At 38.5% G+C, this 22202-nt stretch overlaps 3 protein-coding genes across 6 annotated transcripts in view; 1 reads left to right on the top strand and 2 right to left on the bottom strand.

Annotated features, from left to right (window-relative positions):
* Positions 1–1091: 1091 nt before the first annotated feature.
* LOC149936282 (cytochrome P450 2F3-like) lies at positions 1092–3553 on the bottom strand. Its single transcript, XM_090154354.1, has 6 exons — positions 2805–3553; positions 2415–2745; positions 2148–2347; positions 1824–2087; positions 1506–1682; positions 1092–1431 (listed from the first exon to the last, which is right to left on the bottom strand). The coding sequence occupies exons 1-6, from the start codon at positions 3169–3171 to the stop codon at positions 1250–1252; spliced, it is 1521 nt and encodes a 506-aa protein (XP_090010480.1). The 5' UTR covers positions 3172–3553; the 3' UTR covers positions 1092–1249.
* A 1676-nt stretch (positions 3554–5229) lies between these two features.
* Positions 5230–22202, top strand: part of kst (spectrin beta chain, non-erythrocytic 5 kst) — a 57144-nt gene continuing 40171 nt past the window's right edge. For all 3 annotated transcript variants that reach the window (XM_090154353.1, XM_090154352.1, XM_090154350.1), the window contains exon 1: positions 5230–5691. The gene's annotated coding sequence lies outside the window, so the exon portion shown is untranslated. The remainder of the gene's footprint in view (positions 5692–22202) is intronic.
* Positions 10075–13782, bottom strand: snky (ubiquitin protein ligase sneaky). Of its 2 annotated transcripts, XM_090181481.1 has the most exons (8): positions 13492–13782; positions 13128–13432; positions 12438–12591; positions 12089–12319; positions 11694–12017; positions 11285–11636; positions 10610–10867; positions 10075–10408 (listed from the first exon to the last, which is right to left on the bottom strand). In XM_090181481.1, the coding sequence occupies exons 2-8, from the start codon at positions 13375–13377 to the stop codon at positions 10151–10153; spliced, it is 1827 nt and encodes a 608-aa protein (XP_090037607.1). In that variant the 5' UTR covers positions 13378–13432; positions 13492–13782; the 3' UTR covers positions 10075–10150. The 2 variants fall into 2 exon arrangements, with proteins under 2 accessions (XP_090037607.1, XP_090037608.1); XM_090181482.1 differs by lacking the exon at positions 13492–13782 and having other exon boundaries at positions 12438–12604; positions 13128–13427.

Genomic DNA, 22202 nt, shown 5'->3' with positions numbered 1-22202 from the left:
AATTTAGCGCAAAAATATCCACGCTGGCGTCATCTCGTGTAGAAATACGAAATTAAAATTTTATACTCGATGGTGGTTTCTAAATGTTTGTTTTCCTGTATGTAATATTCGAATTGGTATACTTGTCGTTCACTTGACACGTAGCGCTGACCTACAATCGGAAACTTGAACTAAAAATTAAAATACCAGATGACACTTGACCCTTGGATTAATAATAGCCTCTACCAGGATGTTGAATAGAAGGCCCATTGCCTCCCACAAAATGCCTACTACATATTTAAGTAATTTCATTGGTATTTGAAATATTAAATTCTGGTCTGGTTTCCTGAAGCCAAGCTAACCATCTTTTACAAGTAATAGGATTTGAAATTGGCTTTGCAAATGGAATAAACTTTACCCCAGCCACATGATCTTTGTGATAAAAGCGAGATTCATTTCCACAACGTGGATAGGCACATCGTTTTACACCCATTTTCATAAAAATTTAAATACCTAACTTTAAATACTAATAATAATTAGTTAATCTAATTATTGTTAAGCAAGACTCCTGAAAACGGAATACTCCATAAACCTAACCGCTGTTTTATTTCGAACGCAGAGAGCAGACGCTCGGAGTAGAACCCGTAACAAACGGAAGCCCAATTAGAACTTCCTTGAAAAAAAAAGTCGCGTAGGGTTACCCCCCTCCCCCTTTATGCGTCTTGGCAGCCGTGGCGAAATGTACGCGGGAATGTAGAGTGATATATCCAGGTAGAGACTATTATTAATCCAAGCTTGACCAACGTCCTGATAACAAAGCCCCTACCATCCCCACGAATGAGGTCAGACTTTAATTAACTGAATACTAATTTCAAGATTGCTAGAATTAAAATATTACAGTATTTTTCCGTTATTACCATACTACAAAATCGAAGTTATGCTTTACTAGAACTAGCTTAACCATAACAAAGGTTAAACAACAACGTAGCACCGTTGAATTGTGGAAAATTACCTCTACAGCACAGCAAAGATCGATTCAAGAATCCAAAAAGTTTCCTTAGTCGAGTCGTTGTAGAACAGAAGTCAAATTCAAAACTTTTTTTACTTATGATCATAAATAATACGTTTATTAATGAAGTTAAAATATACAAGCGATACTCAAAAATATTTAAACGCGCATTCGAAAATGATTAATTTAAATCAAGGGGTATATTCAATTATTAGTATGAAAGTTACGAGCGATTAGAAGAACAACAACTTAAAAAACTAACTAGGTTCTTAGTTTGGCGGTTATTTTGTAAGAGTTTAGTTTCCGGAAAACGCTCGGCGCACTTTCGAAAGTCTCGTCCACGATGCCTTCGGGTGGTTCCAAGTTGAATCGTTGCAGAACCGATGTCAAAAACAAGAATACTTCCATTCGAGCCAGAGCTTCTCCGAGACAAGCTCGTTTTCCTAAAAATAAAAAAAATAAGTCACAAATTTCTACGTTAACATTTAAGTGCCAGAAGATGAAAATCATCTTTTACCGATTGAAAATGGCATCAGCGTGTCCATCTTTCTCACAGTTCCGTCGGGTTCCAAGAATCGGCTGGGTTGGAATTCTTCCGGATTGATGTAGTGTTTGCTGTCTCTGTTCACCGCCCACAAATTGGCCATGATGATGCTGCGTTTAGGGATGGTGTAGCCCGCCAATGTCGCCTCCTCTGATGAAGATATGTAGTGTTACTCTAATGCTAGTACCCAAGCCACCACCTTAGGCCCAAGTCATAGAGCGACTTCTAATGCCATGAATTCAGGTGGACACTTTTCTCTATATACTTCCATTTATGAGAATAGTTACTGACCAGGATTACTGTGAACTGGAATAATAGACACTATGGTGGCGAATCTGTGAATTTCGGCTATGGTGGCTTCCGTGTATGGCATTTTGGATCGGTCGGTAATGGACGGTGGTCTATCTCTGCCCATAACTTGATCGATTTCGGCCTGTATTTTCAACTGTACGTCCTTGTGTACCATCAAGAGTTTGAAAGCCCAGTACATAGTACTAGTGATGGTTTCGGTGCCAGCCGCGAATAAGTTTAGAGAAACGGCGATCAAACGGTCCTCTATAGAATGATACGCGAGTTAGAAAATGTCATTCGAATAACTCCCATTAAAATACCTACTGGTGAAAGTGCTTTCTTCGAGCTTTCCCTCCTCCTGCAGTTTGCGTCTCTCTTCGAGGTAGGCGTCGACGTAATCTCTCAGAAAGTTCTGGTCGAAAGTTTCCTCGTGTTCTTTGATCCTCCGCCCGATCACGCCATGGAAATTAGCCTTTACCGCGGCTGCCTGCTTAAAGCCGGGTATCATGTTCAGAGGCAGAACTCTGCGGGTTGATTGTTTCAGATATATTAAACTGTTTTCTAGTAATAAGATAGCTTTGATCCACTTACTTGGACAGTGGCGACGCCAAAAAGACGGAAGCGCCAGTAAAGAGTTTAAAGATGTCCTTGATGGCTTGGCGCGTGGCCAGAAACTCTGGATCATCCCTCTTGTAATGTTTGTCAAACAACAGACTGCAAATGACGTTGTTGGCGCAGTTGGAAATGTCATCGTAGATGTCCAGCGGTTCTTCCTTCGAGTCCTCGAGCGTTTTCAAGATATCGCCGGTGATGTCCAGCACTCTCCTCTCCAAACTTAGCTTCCCAAACCCGAAATCGCGGAGGGTGTGAAGGGTGAATCGACGGTGCTCTTTCCACGGGGGACCTTCGCTCTGGGCCACACCTAGCAAAGCGGGTCAAATTATTAATTACGTCTTGGGAGGGAAATGATTTAAAACTCACCTAGTCCATCCGTGATCCATTGGAAGAAGCTGAAATCCTGCGGCTTACCACTGAAGGCGTCACCCTTCTCTACAAAGGCTTCTCGAATGACGTCGTAGCTATTGAGATGTATCACCGGCTGTCCGACTATATTGAGACAGATGACGTCCCCGTACTTCTCCGACAATTTGGACAGTTTTTCATGAGGGACCTTCCCCATAAACGGAGCGTATCCGATCAGCGGTAAGCCCCATGGTCCCGGTGGTTGATTTCTGGACTTAAGTAACGACGAGATTGTGAGGTAAACGATAAGGAGGGCCAAAACGGATACGAGAAGGCAAGTTGTGTCGTTCAAAACGCCATCAAAGCAGCTCAAATACCACGACATGACAGAGCCGGTTTCTTTAACCTTAATAATTAAAAAATAACGGTTAAGGTCACGTTAGTTACGCGCGTTATCCGGGAATTTGATATAACATTTCAGTAGATAAAAGGTAGAGAGATATATTAAGCTTTGCAACTGTAGAATCCTTTGTCTCAACCGCGGAGTTTCGAAGGAGATAAGCGTTGAAATCCCGCGTCTCGACTCGGTCCCAAATAGGGTTCTTTCGCGATGATTCAATATGCATGGAACTCGCGAAAGAACGAAGAAAAACATTATAAAAACCGTGTGGGTTATGGGAGGCCTTGAGAAGGCGCAAAATACAAGGATTTACGACCGGGAATGGTTCATTTGATAAAAGTTACTTGACAGTTAAGTCGAAGGCGATGATGGGGTAAAGAACGCGCGCCCGGGTTCCTTTCGCCCTCTCTAAGCTACTAAATAAACTATAAGAAAGTCAAGAGCCGTTTCACTATTCTCAATAAGGAAAACATTCTACGTTTACCGAGTTTCTCTCTCCCACTCACCGAGTTCAGCTGCCCGTGAATGAACGAAGAACTGTAGGAGGAGATAAATAAATAGCTTGCAGAAAATTATGGAGTTTTTAAAATGCCAGAGCTAGAGCCTAATTAATTTTTTTTTAATTTTTTTAAACAATGCAGGTGTGTAGGGTTCGGATCTATAATTATGCAAATTAAAAGTTATTTCTGTAGTTTAAAGCATAGTTGCGCGATTACGTAAAAAACTAATATCAGTTGTTTCATGTTTACTTTTAGACGATATTCAAAAAATTATCTCTATACTGACATTATTTTATGCGAAATTTTGCTTGGCAAATAAGAAGACTTAAAAAAGCACAGAAATTTTATTCCTTTTTTTTTTATAAAATAAAGTGCAATATTTAGTAATAAAATGTCACTAGATGACGCAAAATTCAGTCACAGGATTTGAATGATTTGACCGGTTAACAGACCCGTCTTAAGACCTTTTGGGGCCTTGTGCTAAATTATTTCTTAAGACCTTTGCGATCCCCAACGGTCAGCCAAAACTTGTAATTTCAAAAGTATAACATAGGCCTCATAGGTTTTAGAAATTGTAGGTACCGTATGATACGCGATGTGGTAATGAGTCAAATTACTAATTTAGACGTAACTAAAAGATACATAATATTAAATGAGCATAAATAATATTTAACCAACTAAACCCTTATCCCTAGAGTAGAGGCTGTATGGCTGGCCTTTCCGGGGCCCCAAAACTGGCTGAAGCCCATTTAGCCCTTCCAAAACGTGAACGGGGGAACTTGTAAGAATGCAGATTAGATTGTACACAATTACGCCTACACTCCTACAAGTTTCTCCTACACGTTTTCGAGTAGTAGGCTAGTAGCTTAACCTGTCTATCCGATAAGACTAATCTTGAAAACGTTTAAGGAGAAAGAAGTAGCAGTGGCGTATATAGCTAAGGGGAGGAGGTGGGTGATTAGGGGGTGACAACAGACCGTGAAAAAAATAAAACCTTGCACAAACTAGAGACTAGTAAGTAGCCCCCATGTAATGCTAGCTACGCCACTGAGAAGTAGTCTTATTATGCACAGACAGTTATTACTAGGCGTTTTTTAGCGTATACCGAGGCGTCGATTATTGTATGATTAAATAATGATGAAATCTGTTTAAAATAAAATCTGTACCTTTGGTTTTATAAAGATTAAAAACGATTAAATCATGATTACATTTTTAATATTGATTATTTAGACACCCAGTAACAGCTTGATCTGTACCTCGGCGTACGCATTCAAATTCAATGGCTGTAGTACTTTGTGCCATCTAGTGAATTTTTTACAATCCACTATTAATTAATATTATATATAAATGTTTAATTAATAAATCAATATAATAAACAAAATAATTTAATATAAAATAAAACTTTCTTACGATTATTATTTTGGAAAATATTTTCTAAGCTATAGATGGCGCGTAAATCGTGTCTAAACCACCTGCTTCTTTCTAGTTCTTCATTGGCCGCCTGCCGGAAGCTCCGCCCAATTCTTACCCTTCTGAAAATGGGAAAATAGTTTTCGAAAACGCGATGACCGAGGAGGTTGCGTGAATTTTAGGTTCTTTCGTAACCATTTCTTTGATTTTTACCGTCGCGCGGCGGGTCACACTTGTCAAGTGCCAGTGGTTATAGAAAACGCGAACGGAGGTAACAAGTTTACTCGAAGATATTCCTGGTTTGTTTAACACGCCAACCGCCAAACCTTTCAAAAAGTAAGGATTACGTGGTAAACCGGGACCGGCAGAGACAAAACTCGGGAAGAAAAATTTTGATTATCGAACTTTACACACGGCGTACGCTTGGACGCGAGACCCTGGTCTGCAGCGGGGTAAAAAGTTTTTAGGCCTCTTTTGCTAAGAACCCCAAGACCTCGAAGAATGTAGTAGACCGCCTTTGGGGAAACTACTTGGGAAAACGTTTGGAATACATAGACAACCGTCCTTGACGTTGTACAATTTATTCAATCTCAAGGTAAGAATTTAATCCCCTCGTTTTTATAGATATTAGTCTAGTTTTATTAGCGCACTCGATTAAATGACTGCGTTCTTTTTAGAGAGTGATGATTTTGCTAAAATATATTTTATTAGTTCACTCTGAAGCGTTGATTGTCATAAAAATGACTGAATCGTAAATTATTTGTATACCTGTATAGACTTTGGTAAAATTACGAAGATACCAGTCGTGAAGCCATAATAATGGAAACCTTATGTCAGGCGTTATCATTAGTGTAGTAGTATTAGTAGTTAAATCTATGCCAGCGGGTAAACGTTTCCATACCTTTTGTTTCTTTATTTTTTGCTTGACACGCAATTGTAGGTTAATAATTCTTAATTTAAAATACGCCTAGTCGGTTTGCCCCATTTGCAAAGGTAGACGCGAGCAGCAGTCGTAGATACGCGTTATATCGGTAACACTACAACCTGAACGATAGATCTAACAATTACGATACCGAAAGGGGGGCGTTACTTTTTTCTCCTATTATTGCGGCGGTAAAAAACAAAGCTCTATTTTTGACCCAGGTACGATATATTAAGAGCGCGCGTAATATATGAAGTTTCTTGTAGTAGTTTAAGGGGAAAATAATTGTCGTTTTTTCCCCGAAAGTTGTTAAACCGCATATTTTCGATTCGCGCGGTATAACCGGTATGAAGTTGACTTTGAAATTAGTACCCGTGAAAGTATTATATATATATTCCATCGCCACGCCAGCCGTATATCGCAACTCCATTTAGTACCTTTCCAACTCATTTGATAAATCAAGGACGCCGGTATATTTTATTATACGCGACTAGATGTTTTTGCTCACACGCTTTACACTGGGAAATCTAATCTTAAAATATACATGACATTATCATATAATGTTTAAAAAATATCGGTTATTTTAAATTAAAATATTTAATTAGTTATAATTTAAACCACCTAGTATCCGTGATGTTAATAATTTAACTTTAATTACTTTAAAATTTCAAAACAAAGGTATTTCGTAACAAAATTTGCAAAAATTTTTTTGGTATGACAGTAACAATTGTTAGAAAAACGCTGATGTAAACTTGTTCTTGTGTAGAAAACGTAGTTTATACTAATGTAAACTTTGAACAAAAGCTAATTTTGGTCTGTTTTTTTTTGGAACTTTATTTCAATGGTTACAAATGCGACTCAAAAGCTCGCGATATTTTTTTCAAAACCCCATTGTATTGTAATTGTCTTTTATTCATGGCCGAATCATTTCCTGTAGACGGTGTAGAGTCGGAACCATTAAGGGTTTCGTAACATGTTGATTGGAATATTCGTATTTTTTTTAACGTTGGTAATTATCTGTTTACTCCCCAATTGTCGCCTCTCGGATTGCTGTCGTTGATAAAGACTCGAACAATTAACTGATATTGCGGCATATTTGATTAAGAAAATCCAGATTCTAAGGGTTATTAACATCCAATAACAAATATTGGCTAATACCTGGTTTCTCGCTACTTTTATAGCTTATCGCAATTTCGAGACAATTCCCGCAAAAGAACCCAGATGATTTATGACCTATCCCGCTTTCTTTTGTAGGTACGCCGATATTCGCGACTAATAAATTTAGTTCTTTTATATTCCCAGGTGGGGGAGTTAAATAATGAATAATTATGATTATGAATAAGAACAAAATGGGTCAACTACGACAGTACGTAAAGAAAAAGATATAATGGAATTTCTATTGAAACAATATTCATTATTTTTTTTCTCATTGAATTGATTTACAAAAGAAACTAAATCTAAATATAAAATATCGGGTTTTTTCTCGTGTATAAAATCGGGGTTGGGTTAAAGGTGTAGATATTTAGCGTGATTTATTCAAAATGATTTAACTACGGTCTGCGCGTCTTTGTCGTTTGTAACGCGTGTATTGGGACACGCTATTCTCAACGCTCACGTTAAAGCCTGACGCGTAGCCAATTGTTTATTCTCGTTATAATCGAAGCTCCTCTTCCTTCGACACGCGTGATTCTTTTGCCATAGCGTGCCGTAGTACCTGGAAATTTTAATGATTGACCCATATATAAGTATAAATGTCCCTTCTGACTGGCGACTGGCGTGACGTCATCTTTTGTCGTGGCTACGCTAGCTCCATCTACGGGGAAATTTAATCTGACCATTTTTCAAATAGTTTACAATGGATTGTCAGCGGTCGAAGGTTGTGGTGGTGGTGGTGGTACTAAGTCGATGGGCGTGTTTCTGTTTGCCTAAATTGCCACCGCGCTTCCTGTGCGTGCGAAAGGTTTGTTTAGTTTCGCTAAATTAGACAGTAGCGAGGTTAAGACCGTGCTATAAAACGCCCAGAGATAAAATTTAAAACGGCTGAATTTCGCTTTTTTCTCACCTAACATTTTGTGTCTTGGTTTAAATCAGCGTTGCCAAACTTACTATAATTATCGTACATGTCGATAATTTCAAGCTAATTTTCCAGGCGTACTATAATTTTAACTGCGTACTATATAGTACGCTATTTTTGATAATTTCGCCAAGATGCACTATAATTGTACTATAATTTTCAAATAGATAACACTGACGTCTTCGAAGTGACATTTGATATTTAATTTATTGAGATTTTTATGTAAGCTAGTTTAAAATCAAGTGATATTTTTGAAATTTATATTTAAACCAAGTGAGATTTTTGGTTCACAGTTCCTAATTCAAAAATAACAAATAAATAAATATTTCTTTATCAATTTCTTGTTTCATGCAAGCTTATTTATTTCAATAGGCCGAAATTTTAAACTTTTACGGTATTAAAAGTCAAGGTATCTCCTAAAAAAAGTACTCAACTACGCGCTAATATTCAGTAAAAAAATTAAAATTTAGCGCCAATTCTGGTTGCGTTGCTAATGTGCGATAATATTTATGGCAAATCGATAATTTCATCGTCCTAGTACGATAATTTTATTTTCGGGACCTGGCAACGCTGGTTTAAATTACCAATAGAGTAGTTCCACTTGTACGTCACATGACATCACTCGTGGATTTTCAAAAATAAAAATGTACGCAAGATACGGTCAAAGGACGTTTATGGTATATAGTTTATTTCTGAAAGGTAATTAAATTCATTTTGATTAACCCCCAATTTGGCAATGGTCACCATATTTTGAAATTCTCGACTCTGGAATTTCATATTCTTAAATGGGCCATTTCTTTGTAAAGTTTCTGCTTAGATCTGTTTGATTTGGTCATTAATTTAGGCTTTAGAAATGCTTTTGAGAAAGCCCGTTGCGCTGGATGCGTTCCAAGACTTTTTATTTCATATTCTAAACCTTTTTTTTTTAAAAGAACCTAATACCGTTAATCAAAACCGGTAATTTGCGGGGTCTACTCGGACTATCTTCTTTGAAACTACCTCGGCGATATTGGCTTGGCCAAGTCTCTTTTGTTTATTTGGGAGGAAAGTCTTGGCCCAAATTCTCTTCCTCCGTCGTTCCGCCGTTCGCAACATTCCATTCGGGTTAATCGCTCTTTCGGATCATAACGCGAGTTGAATAGGTGGCTAAGACGACCCGAAGCTGAGTTATTGCCCAGAAAAATAAATGAGATTGTGAAAACTTAATCTGTTGATGTCACAGAAATGTAATTTGATTTTTTTTCTGTCACGAATCTCGGGAGTTGTCATAACTGAAAGTTGCGTAGTTATTATACAGGTCCAGGAATTTTATCGGTTTTTCCATAGAATATATAATAGATGAATAGGCCGATATAGAACATCGTGATGCATTTTAAATCCTTGTATGGTCAGGGCCGGATTAACACATTTCGGGGCCTTGTGCGAAGTAGAATTTGGGGCCATAAAATAACTCAGACCTTACTTTTTGACTCTATTAACGCCAATGTGGTTATAAACATAAAATACCAATGAAAAAAACATTTCGAAGACGGGGGCCCCATAGCCTCTAAGCCCCATAGCCTCGGGGGCCCCTGCGTCATGGCACACTTAGCACAAGCCTTAATACAGTTATTCCGCGCTTCTACCTATATTTTCTATGGTTTTTCCTAAACCATGACTTCCGAATTTTTTGATATAGACAATATATAGAATCTAAATAGCAGTCCTTAAAGGGAATATAACCTGCAAAGAAATATTTATGGAAGACCCTATCAATTTTTCAAATTTTCCTTTCCAATGGCGCCAAACATTTTAAAGCCAAGGGCGGCCAGAGCTGCAATCGTTGGTGTTCTAGACCAAATACCTGAGGTTATATTCCCTTTAACTATTTTGCTAACATAAACAGTAACAAACTTACGCTAGTAAACCATCTTTCAATGCCAAAAACTCGACGCAGATTTAAATAATTTAAATTTAATTATTGTTTCAAATAATTTATGGAATCGAAATAAATGAAATCAGAGCGTAGTTTCAACAAATTTGACATTTTATGACGGTTTTGATTTAAGTTACGAAAAGCTACTGGTCATCTGGCGGAGTGTCGTTGTCGGTGCAAGCGGGGCAGCGTTGTCCGAATTCGTTCCAGCAGTCGGCGCAGTAGGTAATGGGGCATCTGGGGTTGGCACACTCGATGACCTTCCATTCGGGCTGAACGACCAGCTTCTGATCGCAAACGGTGCACCGCGCGGGCTGCCCTCCTACTAAATTCCTCAAACAAGGCCATCTCGAGAAGAGCTGCTCTCCCCAGCGCGGTTTTCGCTTCCCTCCCAGAGATACCTACGAATTAAATTTCCCCAAAAAGAGATAGAAATGAGACACTGCCGGTGAAATACCAAAAAGGAATTCGTCCCGTAACACCGTATAATTATCCATCATTCCGTAACGAACCAGGACCGGTATCGGAGCGTCGCGCCGTAACCCGATTCCCATTGGACGGACTAGGTCACGTGGAGCGGCGGCCGCTTCGTTCGCGCTTACCTCGGCTAGTTTTTTGACGTCAGCCACCGCGTGCCGGATGTAGTTTTTCCTGTATTTGATTCGTTGGTTGTAGAAGAAGATGACTCGTTTCTTTTGGCGTTTGGGGAAGAAAAAGCCGCAGACGACGGGACGTAATCGGATGACGTACGCCTCGACGTAGATCAGCGCGAAGACGCAGGCGTAAATCGAGTAGATCCTCAGCGCGAACCGCAAATTCGTCTGGCTCGGCGACGGCAAACAGCGCCAGTTTGAATTAACCTGTTTTGGAATCGAGGCTGGTTTTCATTAGGTCGAAAGCGCCGCGACGGCTAGCGTGGACGCGAAAAAAATGTATTAGGCCTAACGGAGATTTTTTGCGTCTACGCGAAAACCAGTCTTCACGAGGCGACATTTTGCCAGATACCACCGTGAAAAAATTATAATATAAAAATCACGACCGCGAGCCGGAATCATGACTATATCGCTGACGCGTTTCTCTCTCGCGAGAAATCTTAACCCTACCCTTTTAGTTCTTTGTAAAGGGTATTTTTTTATCAGATGGCGAAAGACTCAAACATTTCTTTTATGTTTTTAAAGGAAGTATTTTTGTCGTAATCATCCCTGAGCTGGAGAGTATAATTGAAAGGGGAATAATACTTTCTAACAATAGAATATTATAACTGGTATTATAAGTACCTTATCAATGTACTTCTCAACGTTGAGATCCTTGACGACGTTCCTGACCAAATCGGCCATGAAACCGTGTCCATGAACGGTGAGTCGGACGATATGGACGCCCTTTTGGGTATATTCCATGCGGCCCAGTCTTCTCAACATGTCCAAGGTTTGCCAGGTCAAGTAGTCGAAACCGAAGATAACGCTAACCGCCACGACTTGGAGGATCATGGGTAATATGATCGCTCCCATTTTCTTCATTTCCGCTTTGGAATAGCTCAATCTGAGCGGGTCGCAGATCTCTTTCCGTTCCATTTTCTTCGCCGGAAGTAGTGTCATTTTGCCCTCTCGCTTCCGGCGGTTGTCTATCTTCCTGGAATTCGAGAGTTCAAACTTAGTCTTCGCGTCTGGTTTGTTAGTAGGGGCTCACCTGAAATACGGCGTTATATAGAAGTTATCGAAGTCGATTTTGGTCAAGTACTTGTTGAGGTACGAATTGCATTTGAGGACTACCAATATGAATAGGAAAGATATGAAATAGTTGACGAGTGTCGCGATAAAGGATAGGACCTCCTGTTTTTGTTTAAATTGGTATTCCAACGTCCTGGCGATTTCCACCGGGCTAACGTCGTCGATTTTCTCGCGGTTGGGTAATATCTTCGCCGTCAGACTGTACTCGAATTCTTTGGCGAATTGGTTGGTGGCTTCGTCCATCGTTTCGTAACCTTCACCGAAGCCTTCCGGGGTTCCTTGACTTAAATTATACATTGAAACTTACGGAGCTAAACTCGCGAATAGGAAATCTGCGCAATATCTTTTATATACTTGGAAGAACATTTTTGAAATCCTTTCCTGGCGTCCAGCCGATTGCAAGTGGAAGTTTGAGTGAAACCCCAGCACATCAGACCGGAGATTATTTTGAACTTGTCTTTGCATCGTTTGTGGGCGCTGTTCAGGGCGTTCAAGCACTCTTGGATGGCCCGGTTGTACATATCCTCGCAACGGAAGGCGTTCTTCTCGGCGTAGTTGGCGTTGTCCTTGCCACCAAATATTTCCCTGAAAATTTAAAATGTCTTACAGAGTACTCTCTTGTTGACGTCATCGTAGGTTTTTGAATAAATCTGGTAACATTGCTCGCCCGCTTTGACAGGTTTAAATAAAACGTTCTTCTCACTTATTCATGCCTCGTAGTTTATTTTGTATCATTTCAACCCTGTTTTCGGCCACGTTCAACTTCCGGTCCGTTTCCATTGTTTCGTTTTTCTCCCGGGCCACTTCGCTATTGTCCGACACTTCCTTTTTGATGGGTAGCCATATTTTGGACTGGTCTTTAGTGGCATTCTTAAATATATTATTTACAAAATCTTAACGGTTACGTCCTTACAAGGAGACATCCCGAAGTGTAACCCACCAATTTTGTTCAAACTCGGGGGATTGGTAGACCTTCATGTAACTTGAAAAATCCTAAAGGGAATTTATGCAATGGGCAACCGTTTTGCCATGGCAACGAAAAATGTTTTTGACAACAACATGGGATTCTGAACGATTCCTAGGGGCCCGTGAAAATTTTTAAGAAATTTCAAAATTTCGAAAATGCCAAAAATAGAAAAAAAAGATCAAAACTGATCAACTTTTGATCAATTTGAGGTCAAAATCCCATGTTATTTTCAATGGGAAAATTTAATATTTTGTGTTGTCAAAACATTTTTCGTTGCCATGGCAAAACGGTTGCCCATTGAATAATTTCCCTTTTGGATTTTTCAAGTTCAATGAAGGTCTACCAATCCCCCGAGTTTGAACAAAATCGGTGGGTTACACTTCGGGATGTCTCCTTGTTAGTTTGTAACTCTAAAGACTGGCATACTTTGGACATAGAACCGACTAATTCTAACTGGCGGATAATGTCCCACACGGGTTCGAACTTCAGTTTCAATTTTTCCACAGTCATATTGAACCTCATGACGGCCAAGCAGCCCGCTCCTCTCATGGTGTCGCCGAAGTTGCGCACCGTGTTCTTGATGGGTCCGGCTACCATTAGGGACATGGCGTAAGCGGCCAGCAAGGTTCGTCCGTATCTGCCAGCCATGACTGGCACTATCAGACAGATCAGACATCGAATCTGTCGGGAGGCGGCGAATCCAATCGATACGAATCCAATCACGGAGTAGCCTGCGTTCAACGTTATTTACTTTTCAAGTTACCCATAGTTAGCCAAGTATCCCACTAACCCAATACGCGTTTAGAATCGGTGTCCATCGATATCCGGTGTATTGTGGCGCGGTACAGCAAGATCGCTATCAGAATGCCGAACGGAACTGCTATTATTGATCGAACCACTCGGAACCGTAGTCGCGAATCCCAGAACAAATTATAATACGCCAAATACAGTTCACTTTTCAATTTTCTCCAAAACAATCGGAGTCTTGTACGTTTGGCTTTTTTTCTTCTTCTTCTTCGAGAGTTTATTAAAGGTTCAGATTCTATTAATACGGTCTCCGGCATGTTTGTATTTTTTAAGCCTTTTGATTTTCTAATTGAATTTTAATTAAAGTCACGTGGCGCGTGGAATTCTGGAAAATCCATCTCTCATAGCGTTTTCCATTTGACTGCTCTCGAGCGCTCCAGATCGCTCTGATCAACATTTTATGTTCCATTTGCGTGCTCGGGTCTGCTCCGATCAAGTTTCGCGCGTTCCATTTCCCGCTCTCGGGTGCTCAGAGATCGCCCAAAACCGATCTGCCGATTTCGACAGATCAACGGATCGAGATCGGAACAAATTTTTGCGTGTTCCTTTTAGATTTTTTGGCAAAATAGCAGACCAAGACGCGAAAATTCAAATTACTAGCAGATTAAAAACAACAAAGCGCTGGAATATGCTAATGTAATGTTCCATTTGCGGTTTTACTCTAGTCGATTGGGGCGAGATATGACGTCAGAGACAGATTCGGAGCGAATCTCGAGCAATCAAATGGAAAACGCTATCAACCAAATTTATTTTCAAACCTTGTGACCGAGATCACGGTCAACTTTGATCACGCGCTATAGTTTCTATGTTAACCTACGAGCTTAAGATATCTGTATGAGTTGAGCGCCCCTAACGGAATATTTTGTTTATAATAGTTTTTTTTATACAGAACAAAGGCGGGGAATTCAAACTTCTTCATATTAAAATTGTATTATTGTCATTTTTACGCAATTACCTTGGACAAAACTTGTAAATATTAATAAAGTAACATGTATCATTACCATTTAAATGCAAAAGTTGCCGGTATATATGTGATATTTTAAATTAAGCGTATAAGAATCGTTATTAACACCCGTTTTGCATTGAAGCCAATATAAAAAAATCTGTGAGGCTGGAGCGCCGAAGTTCACCTAGCGGGAAAATCCTTGTTCATGAAAATAAGGCGATTGGGTTAGCCGCTACAGCGCGAACAGCCCGTGATCAAAGTTGGCCGTGCCGAGATTAAACGGTGTGAGCCAAGAAAATATAGAATAGGAATCGAAACTGTAATTATCTTGACGTTTGCGTGATGAACTTCCGGTTAATAATATCTCATTAGAAGGGACTTACGTCATAACATTACAGGAAATGAGTCGAGAGGTCGGACACTTGTCTTTATTTTGTACGGGATTTCGTAGAGATTTGGGCGATTTTATCATTACTTTTTGAAGTGATTTTGGGATTTCAATGTTAATTTACCATAGAGTTAAAAGATTTTGCGATTTTAGACAAAGGGTAAGGGAAATTTTGGTAAATGTCCGACCCCTAGAGATGAAGTTTCCATTCCTTTCCCTATTTTCCTTCGCGGTATGAGGAGTCTGATCGGAATTTAAAAAGTATTGTTTTCTAATCCAGGTATAGATTGTACCTAATTGATAAAGACCGAAAGGATGACGCGTTTGCTAATCACTGAACAAGCAACAATTAATTTCAATCAGTGTGAAATAAGGTTTACCCAATAGGCACGTGGTTTAACCTTATCAAAATGTCAAAAATGTCGAATCGTTCGGGCGGATCGCTTTCCGAAGAGCAGGTTCGCTTCTTATATTTTCTTATTAGCGACGAACCCGAAAGAATTCCAAGAAAAGTTTGATATTCGTTGAAAATGATAAGAACTCTATTCCCGTATCACGGCGTCGATAGCGAGAACCGGTTCCCGAATTTCTGCACCCTCCCAGCGGGAGGAATACCACCCAAAAAGAAAGCGCGCGAGCCAGGCTAGAGCGCAATTATCTCCGCGTATAGTACTTTTCTCGGCTATCTACGAAAAAAGTTCTCTTTCTTTTGATTTTTTGATCTACTCGAAAGAACGAAGTTTATTTTACTTTTAGTCCGGGTCTTCGGCGGCGTGGAAAGTATTTGTATTTTTTTTTTTCGTTTTTGGGAGCTCGCGACACCCGTCACTGGAGTTAAATAAAAGAAGTCGCCTTTGAAGTCGCGGAAAATTGCCTCATTTTATCGGTGAAATCTAGTGACAGGCGAAGACGGTGGTCTTTCTTGTCGTGATCAGCCAGCCTTATCGTATATACGCTTTGTTTGGAGAAGTTCGGAGCTTAAGCGCCTTGAGAAAAACGCGAGAATCTACGGTTTTAATCCGCCTAACAAAAAGTTGCTCTGTTTAGTAGCGCTTAAACTCCGCTAACTTTCAAACGTAAAGCGGCTACTTGTATTTTTTCGTTAACGAAACCCGATAGTGATGTCTTATTTAGTTGTAAGTATTTAAGAAGGGCGAGATTGCGTCTGTATTCTATACGTTCGTCCTACCTTCGACAGTAACTCGCTAATTGAAGAGTCGTGGACTCGTGGTATTCTCCCTAATTGGATTTCGCTAATGAGTTTAGTGATTAGCGGGTGACGTTTTACACCGACTGAGATCGTGCTCGGATTACTGTCAAAGCCCTTTACTGTTTCGTATCAAACTGCTAAATTAAGGGATGTCATACATTAATAAACTGTCATAGATAGGGATGCGCCGATATTGGCCGTTGCCGGTATTAGAAAAATATTTTCAGAAAAACATTTAAAAATAAGAAAATTCTCCATTAACTAATGATAATATCTTTTTATTGGCCTCGCCACGTACGCCAGACTTCAGAAGCTAGATCATACCTTTTTAGAGAGGGGGTTACGAGTGTAAACAAATAAAAAACCACGAAATTATATTTGTGATAGAAAATATTTATCACGTAAAATCAAAGAAACATATTCGGATATGCACTTGCAAACCTTTTTTATGAAAAATTAGAATAAAATGTATATGACAGTTTACTGAACCGTCAATTACAATGATTTTATCATATACACTACTGTTATGATAGATAACTTTGTTAATATCGGCTGTACCCATATCGGTGAATCCCTAGCCATAGATTAATCGAATAGTTCTTTCTAAAAAATAATAAATACGCATAATGTATAAAAAGTGTTTTTTTTTTGGAGCGCGCGCTTCCTAATATTTCCGTGTAGAGGATCTCGTGCGTTTTCGAGCGAGCTCAACAGAAACCAAAATATGCGCGCGCTCTCTTACTTTAAAGAGATAGTGCCAACTCAGATTAATTTAAAATTTTGTTCTTTGGCTTACACGTTATGATAGATTTTTAAGTCCTGAATCAGAATATATATACATATTAGCACTTTCAATTAGTATTTAGTTTTATATTTTAATAGCCGCGCAAAACTTCACAGATTGTTGACGTCATGAGGTTGGTCGATTTCGGCGCGCTCGAGCGGCGGGGAACTAGTCTTTCTCTACTATCGCGTAGAGGATTTGTAAGCGCGATATTTGACTTTCTTCTCGCGGACCACGTGGTTCGAGATTCTCGAATCACGACTTCACGAGCCGGCTAAGTGTAAAAATATTAGTTTCAAAGTAGAAATGGAAGAAAAAAATCGAGAACAAGGTATTGATTATAAATTATATCATTATTTCTTATACTTAGTCATTATAACAATATTTATATTCTACGGAAAGATGCCCCCGAAAGCACCGAAGACCGTGGGCCCCACAGTGTATTGCGCAGTTCCTTCCTTCAGTAATAAGGCCAAAACTATTCGCTTGCTTTGGGACGAAAAGAGTACACCTTTTACCCCATACTACCAACTTCTTCCATACATTAACAGCCAAACTGTATTTGGTAGTTGCTCGCTATTTCCTAAAAATTACTCCAAAACTAGCGAATAGTTTTTACCTACTATAACAACAAAAGTTGCTTATCTTTCCATTACTTTCCATCGAATGAGGGTCTTAAAGCGTGCGAAAGCGGGAAACTCGGATCAAAAGAAAGCTATGGGTGTAAAATTTCCTCCTGTAATCCCCTAAAAATTCTATTTCCAGCTCGCTCTAGTAGCAACCAATAAACATCAACCTATCTATGACGTAGACAGTATGTGATTAAAAAAAGTTACACTATCTTTCTATATTAAAATTTTAAATTAATCGTGAATATTTATATTTATACCAAATGTTTTATAGCTATATTTTTCTTTACTATATTTTTAAATTATTGATGATAAAAATATACGTAGAAAATTCTGACACTAATTATCTTTAACTGCACGATGAATCTAACGTAATCACGTGCCCTCTCGTATTTTATATAAAGAGCTATTCAATTGACATTCAGAACCCTTTTCTTTCTGTCTTGGGTTTTCGTCTGATATTTTCTCAGATTCAGAGCGTAGATCTAAAGAGAATCCGCTTTGCTCTTTTGGGCAGATTTGGTTCTGTTGTTAAATGAATCCGTGTATTTTCTGTTTTTGTCCATATATTTATAGTAGTTTATTGAGGATGGAACACTTCTACAGTCGTATTTTCGTATTATCAGGTTTCCCACTAGGTCCTAAAGCTCCTATTTCTCTGCAATATCCCTAATAAACCCTAAAATTATAATAAAATATATGTATAATAATATTAAAAAAATAAACCATATTAGCAGACTTTGTATCCGGCAGTTTATGAAGTTATCGCGTTGGCTGCTACATTGCTGAAAAAGACCAATTGATCCTTTTCCAAGAAAGTTGAATTACAAATACAATGCTTTAATCTATTAACATATTAATTTCTCTTTTATGAATATATTTTTAAACAATAGGAGGGATTGTACGTTTTTATCCATTTTAGCAAAGTTATTATGTACTTAATTTTAAACACTTAATAACAATAATTTTAATTATTTACATTTATTTTTTAGCATTCTTTTTCAAAGGGAGTATAAAGTTTCATATTTATGGTGAATCTGGTTTTACAGAAGCTGCTGGGCGATAATTACGTTGGCAGACGTTCTTTCGATATGTTTCTACTCCCTTTAATTCGCAGCTTGTTTTTCAAGACTTAAGATATTTCTTCTAGGTCACAGTCGATAGACGGGATATTATTTAGCATAATATGTATCTTTTAATTTGAATATTTAAACATAGGAATGTATATGGATAGCTTTTAATTATCAAACGTGGGTAAAAGTGTGGTTTACCCCCGGGCTCGTGTTTTTTGGCTGCGTGGCCCCCTAGCAGCCGACCGGAGAAATGTTTTTCATATTCGCAAATTTTTTCCTCCGGCTGTGCGTTAACCCTTTTTTTCTCCGATCGCTGCTTTCCGCGTTTCGAAGTGAAGAGCGTATGTAAAACCCAGCGCGTGTATCGCTAATAGTCGTTAGGCTTAACAAAATGCTTCGACAATACCCGTTACGCTCGACGTATTCTCCGGACGTACTTGCCGTTCTTAACCTCTCTTAATTATGGATTAAAAAAATATATTTTGATCATATGGATGAACAGTTTTTTGTCTTTTTTAGCCCAAAGCTTTATTTTTTATTTCTGCTTCGAAACGCGGAAGAGAGCTAGGGAAGAACAGGCTTTTATCTACGGTCAAGTTCAAACTTTCAATGTTACATCCCCCCAACCTTCTCTTTCGGGAGAAATATTGGCTACGGTTCTGTCGTTAAATAAATTGTCTTTAATCTGAAATTGTCAAAAGGAAAAGTCAGACATTGCACTGATTTGTCGCGATTGAAAAGATTTACGTCTAGGAACCGTATTATCGCTTTTATGGAGTTTATTTTATAACTTTTAAGGTCAATCCCGGTTATTGAATTTTAGAGTTTTAGTTGCGTTTTCGGGGAAATTTTTTGATCAATTTTTAATTACTGTTAATGGTGTAATAAACGGTAATTCACTAGCGTCTGGGCATTGATATCAATTAGCAATTAAATGCTAATTTAAAATCAACCATTAAATATTTTTATTTAAAATCAACCATTAAATATTTTTATTTAAAATCAACCATTAAATATTTTTATTTAAAATCAACCATTAAATATTTTTATTTAAAATCAACCATTAAATATTTTTATTTAAAATCAACCATTAAATATTTTTATTTAAAATCAACCATTAAATATTTTTATTTAAAATCAACCATTAAATATTTTTATTTAAAATCAACCATTAAATATTTTTTAATTAAATTCAACCATTAAATGTTTTCAATTTTTAAATCCACCCATAAACGAATTGTTTTAATTTTGAATTCACCCATAAACGAATTTAGTTTTAATTTTGAATCCACCCATAAACGAATTTAGTTTTAATTTTGAATCCACCCATAAACGAATTTTGTTTTAATTTTGAATCCACCCATAAACGAATTTGTTTTAATTTTGAATCCACCCATAAACGAATTTAGTTTTAATTTTGAATCCACCCATAAACGAATTTAGTTTTAATTTTGAATCCACCCATAAACGAATTTTGTTTTAATTTTGAATCCACCCATAAACGAATTTGTTTTAATTTTGAATCAAGCCACGAAAAAACTTAAATCGATCATTAATATTTTCAAATTTAAATCAACCCATAAATAATTTAGTTTTAGTTTCTTTGTAATATGTAGAAATGTTTTATTTTTTCATACGGTATTTACAAAAATAAAATATTTCGTACAATATTTATTTATTGTATAGTCTTAGTCGATAATTCAAAATAACGGTCAAAAACGCCGCCGATCAGTTTAGTAAAATATTTTCGGCGGCTTAATCGTAGGCCATTTTCGGTAAGGAGATACAGGCCCGTACAGGCCGGAAGGAAAACGGCCAATTCTCTCAAATGTTTTCGTTTTCAAAACGAAAATTCAGAAAGTGTTTTTTTTTTCTTTCTTCGGGTGTACAGTATAAGGGAGTGATTAAATAATACGGGTTACGAGTAATCGTTTTGGCGTACAAGTGTTTTGCCTTTTTTGTACGGAACGCTTTAGTGTAAATGTAGATGCCCTCCCGTCGATTTGATTGACATCCCCACCAACGGCGAGGGAGGGTCGTCCTTTCGTTATTTTCCCCTTTTAAGATTCTTTCGTCCACTCTCGAATGGCCTACGTATAAATACCCGTAGGCCATTCTCTCAAGAGCTGAAAGGAATAAAAAGCACTCGCTTTTTAATATTTTTCCGTTTCCTATTTACCGTATTTGGCCGTAAATTTAGCCACGCGTAAAATCTCAACGGAATTCCATCATGCAGCAGGTGCGGGTCGTCTCAGCTAGACGCGACGCAGCCCCGGCCGTAGCTGTAAAACACTTTTCCCTCTTTTGAATTACAATGGAAAAAAAAATTATAAAAAGGACTGGTGGGAGGGGGTACTAAATATACGCACCACCCGCAGACCTATATTTGGTCCATTATTACGACTTCTAGTTGTGTCTACAATGTTTGCGAAGAAACGTCTATTTGAAGGCTATTTTACTTTTCGGACCCTGGTTATCACTTATCAGAGGCTAAAGCTAGGGAGTAGAGGCTTGCGCCGCCGCTAAACGCCGCCTAACCGATAATTTTGAACTCGCCGATCGCGCCGCCGCCGATAGGTCGAAAATCGGCGCAAGCCGACGCCGCCGCCGCCGATGCAAAGAACGGCGCGCCGCCGTTTCCTTTTTTTCTTTATACACTTTTTTTTTGGTATATTAAGCTTGGTTTTCATTTACGCGAAAATAACTACATTTGAACACGACGTCGAACGTCAAATTTTGGTTTTCGGATTCGGTCGACGCAGAGTAATAGCATTTTCACTTAGCGTCAATAGATTCCAGCATTGCTATCTTAGCTATAGAGAGAGTAACTAATATAACCAAGGCTTATCCACATTTTAATTATCTTTAAATTAAATGTTGCTTGGTTTATCGATATGTTTTCTAAAATTGCATTATAATAATCAGTGGTGGACGGGGTCTAATATACTATAACGCTACCATGTTTACGGAGGCCCACTTCATGAACGGTCCATGGGATGATGGGATCCACGCCATGGGGCAGGTTACCTCTATGGCCAATCCAAGACTGATAATAATTTTTTACTTTAAATTCAATAAATGAAGCATTTGATATACTGCATTTTAGACGTCCAATACGTTTATAAAATCACATCATAATACCTTAAATTATATCTAAATGGAAAATAACATATCAAAATAGCAATATGTATGTTCACCGTGCGATGATAACCTTCGGCAGCAAAAATTATATTATTCGTAACTCGGATTTATTTCTGATTGGAAGGCTCAGAGCGTCAGTGGCGTAGCCAGAAATTCGTCAAAGTGGGTCCAAGAATGTTAATATTAAGAGGGGTGTCGAGAAGGGGGTGTCAATTTAGTATAGTCAATGTAGGCCCAGGGGCTGACATTGAACCCTCCTTGTCTACGCCACTGCAGAGCGTTATCGTGGAGCACGACCAAAAAAATTAAAAGACAATATCGAGCCTTCAACCGAATTTCGACCCGGCATAACTGCGAATAATTTTGGTTGTCGTTTGACGTCAGGCCAGTGGCCTACCTCGGAAGGACCATGGACTTAGTAATTAATGTACTTCGCACATTAAAACATTAAAACAAACGTTTTACAAATTGAGCCAGTCCCACGTGTTTTCCAGCTGCTGAGCTACATTTGTATTTTCCCTCC

The sequence above is a fragment of the Leiobunum rupestre genome, chromosome 7, assembly GCF_980474605.1.
Source record: "Leiobunum rupestre chromosome 7, qqLeiRupe1.1.hap1, whole genome shotgun sequence".
Taxonomy (NCBI): domain Eukaryota; kingdom Metazoa; phylum Arthropoda; class Arachnida; order Opiliones; family Sclerosomatidae; genus Leiobunum; species Leiobunum rupestre.
The sequence above is the reverse complement of the archived record's forward strand: the minus strand, read 5'-3'. Positions and strand labels throughout refer to the sequence as shown.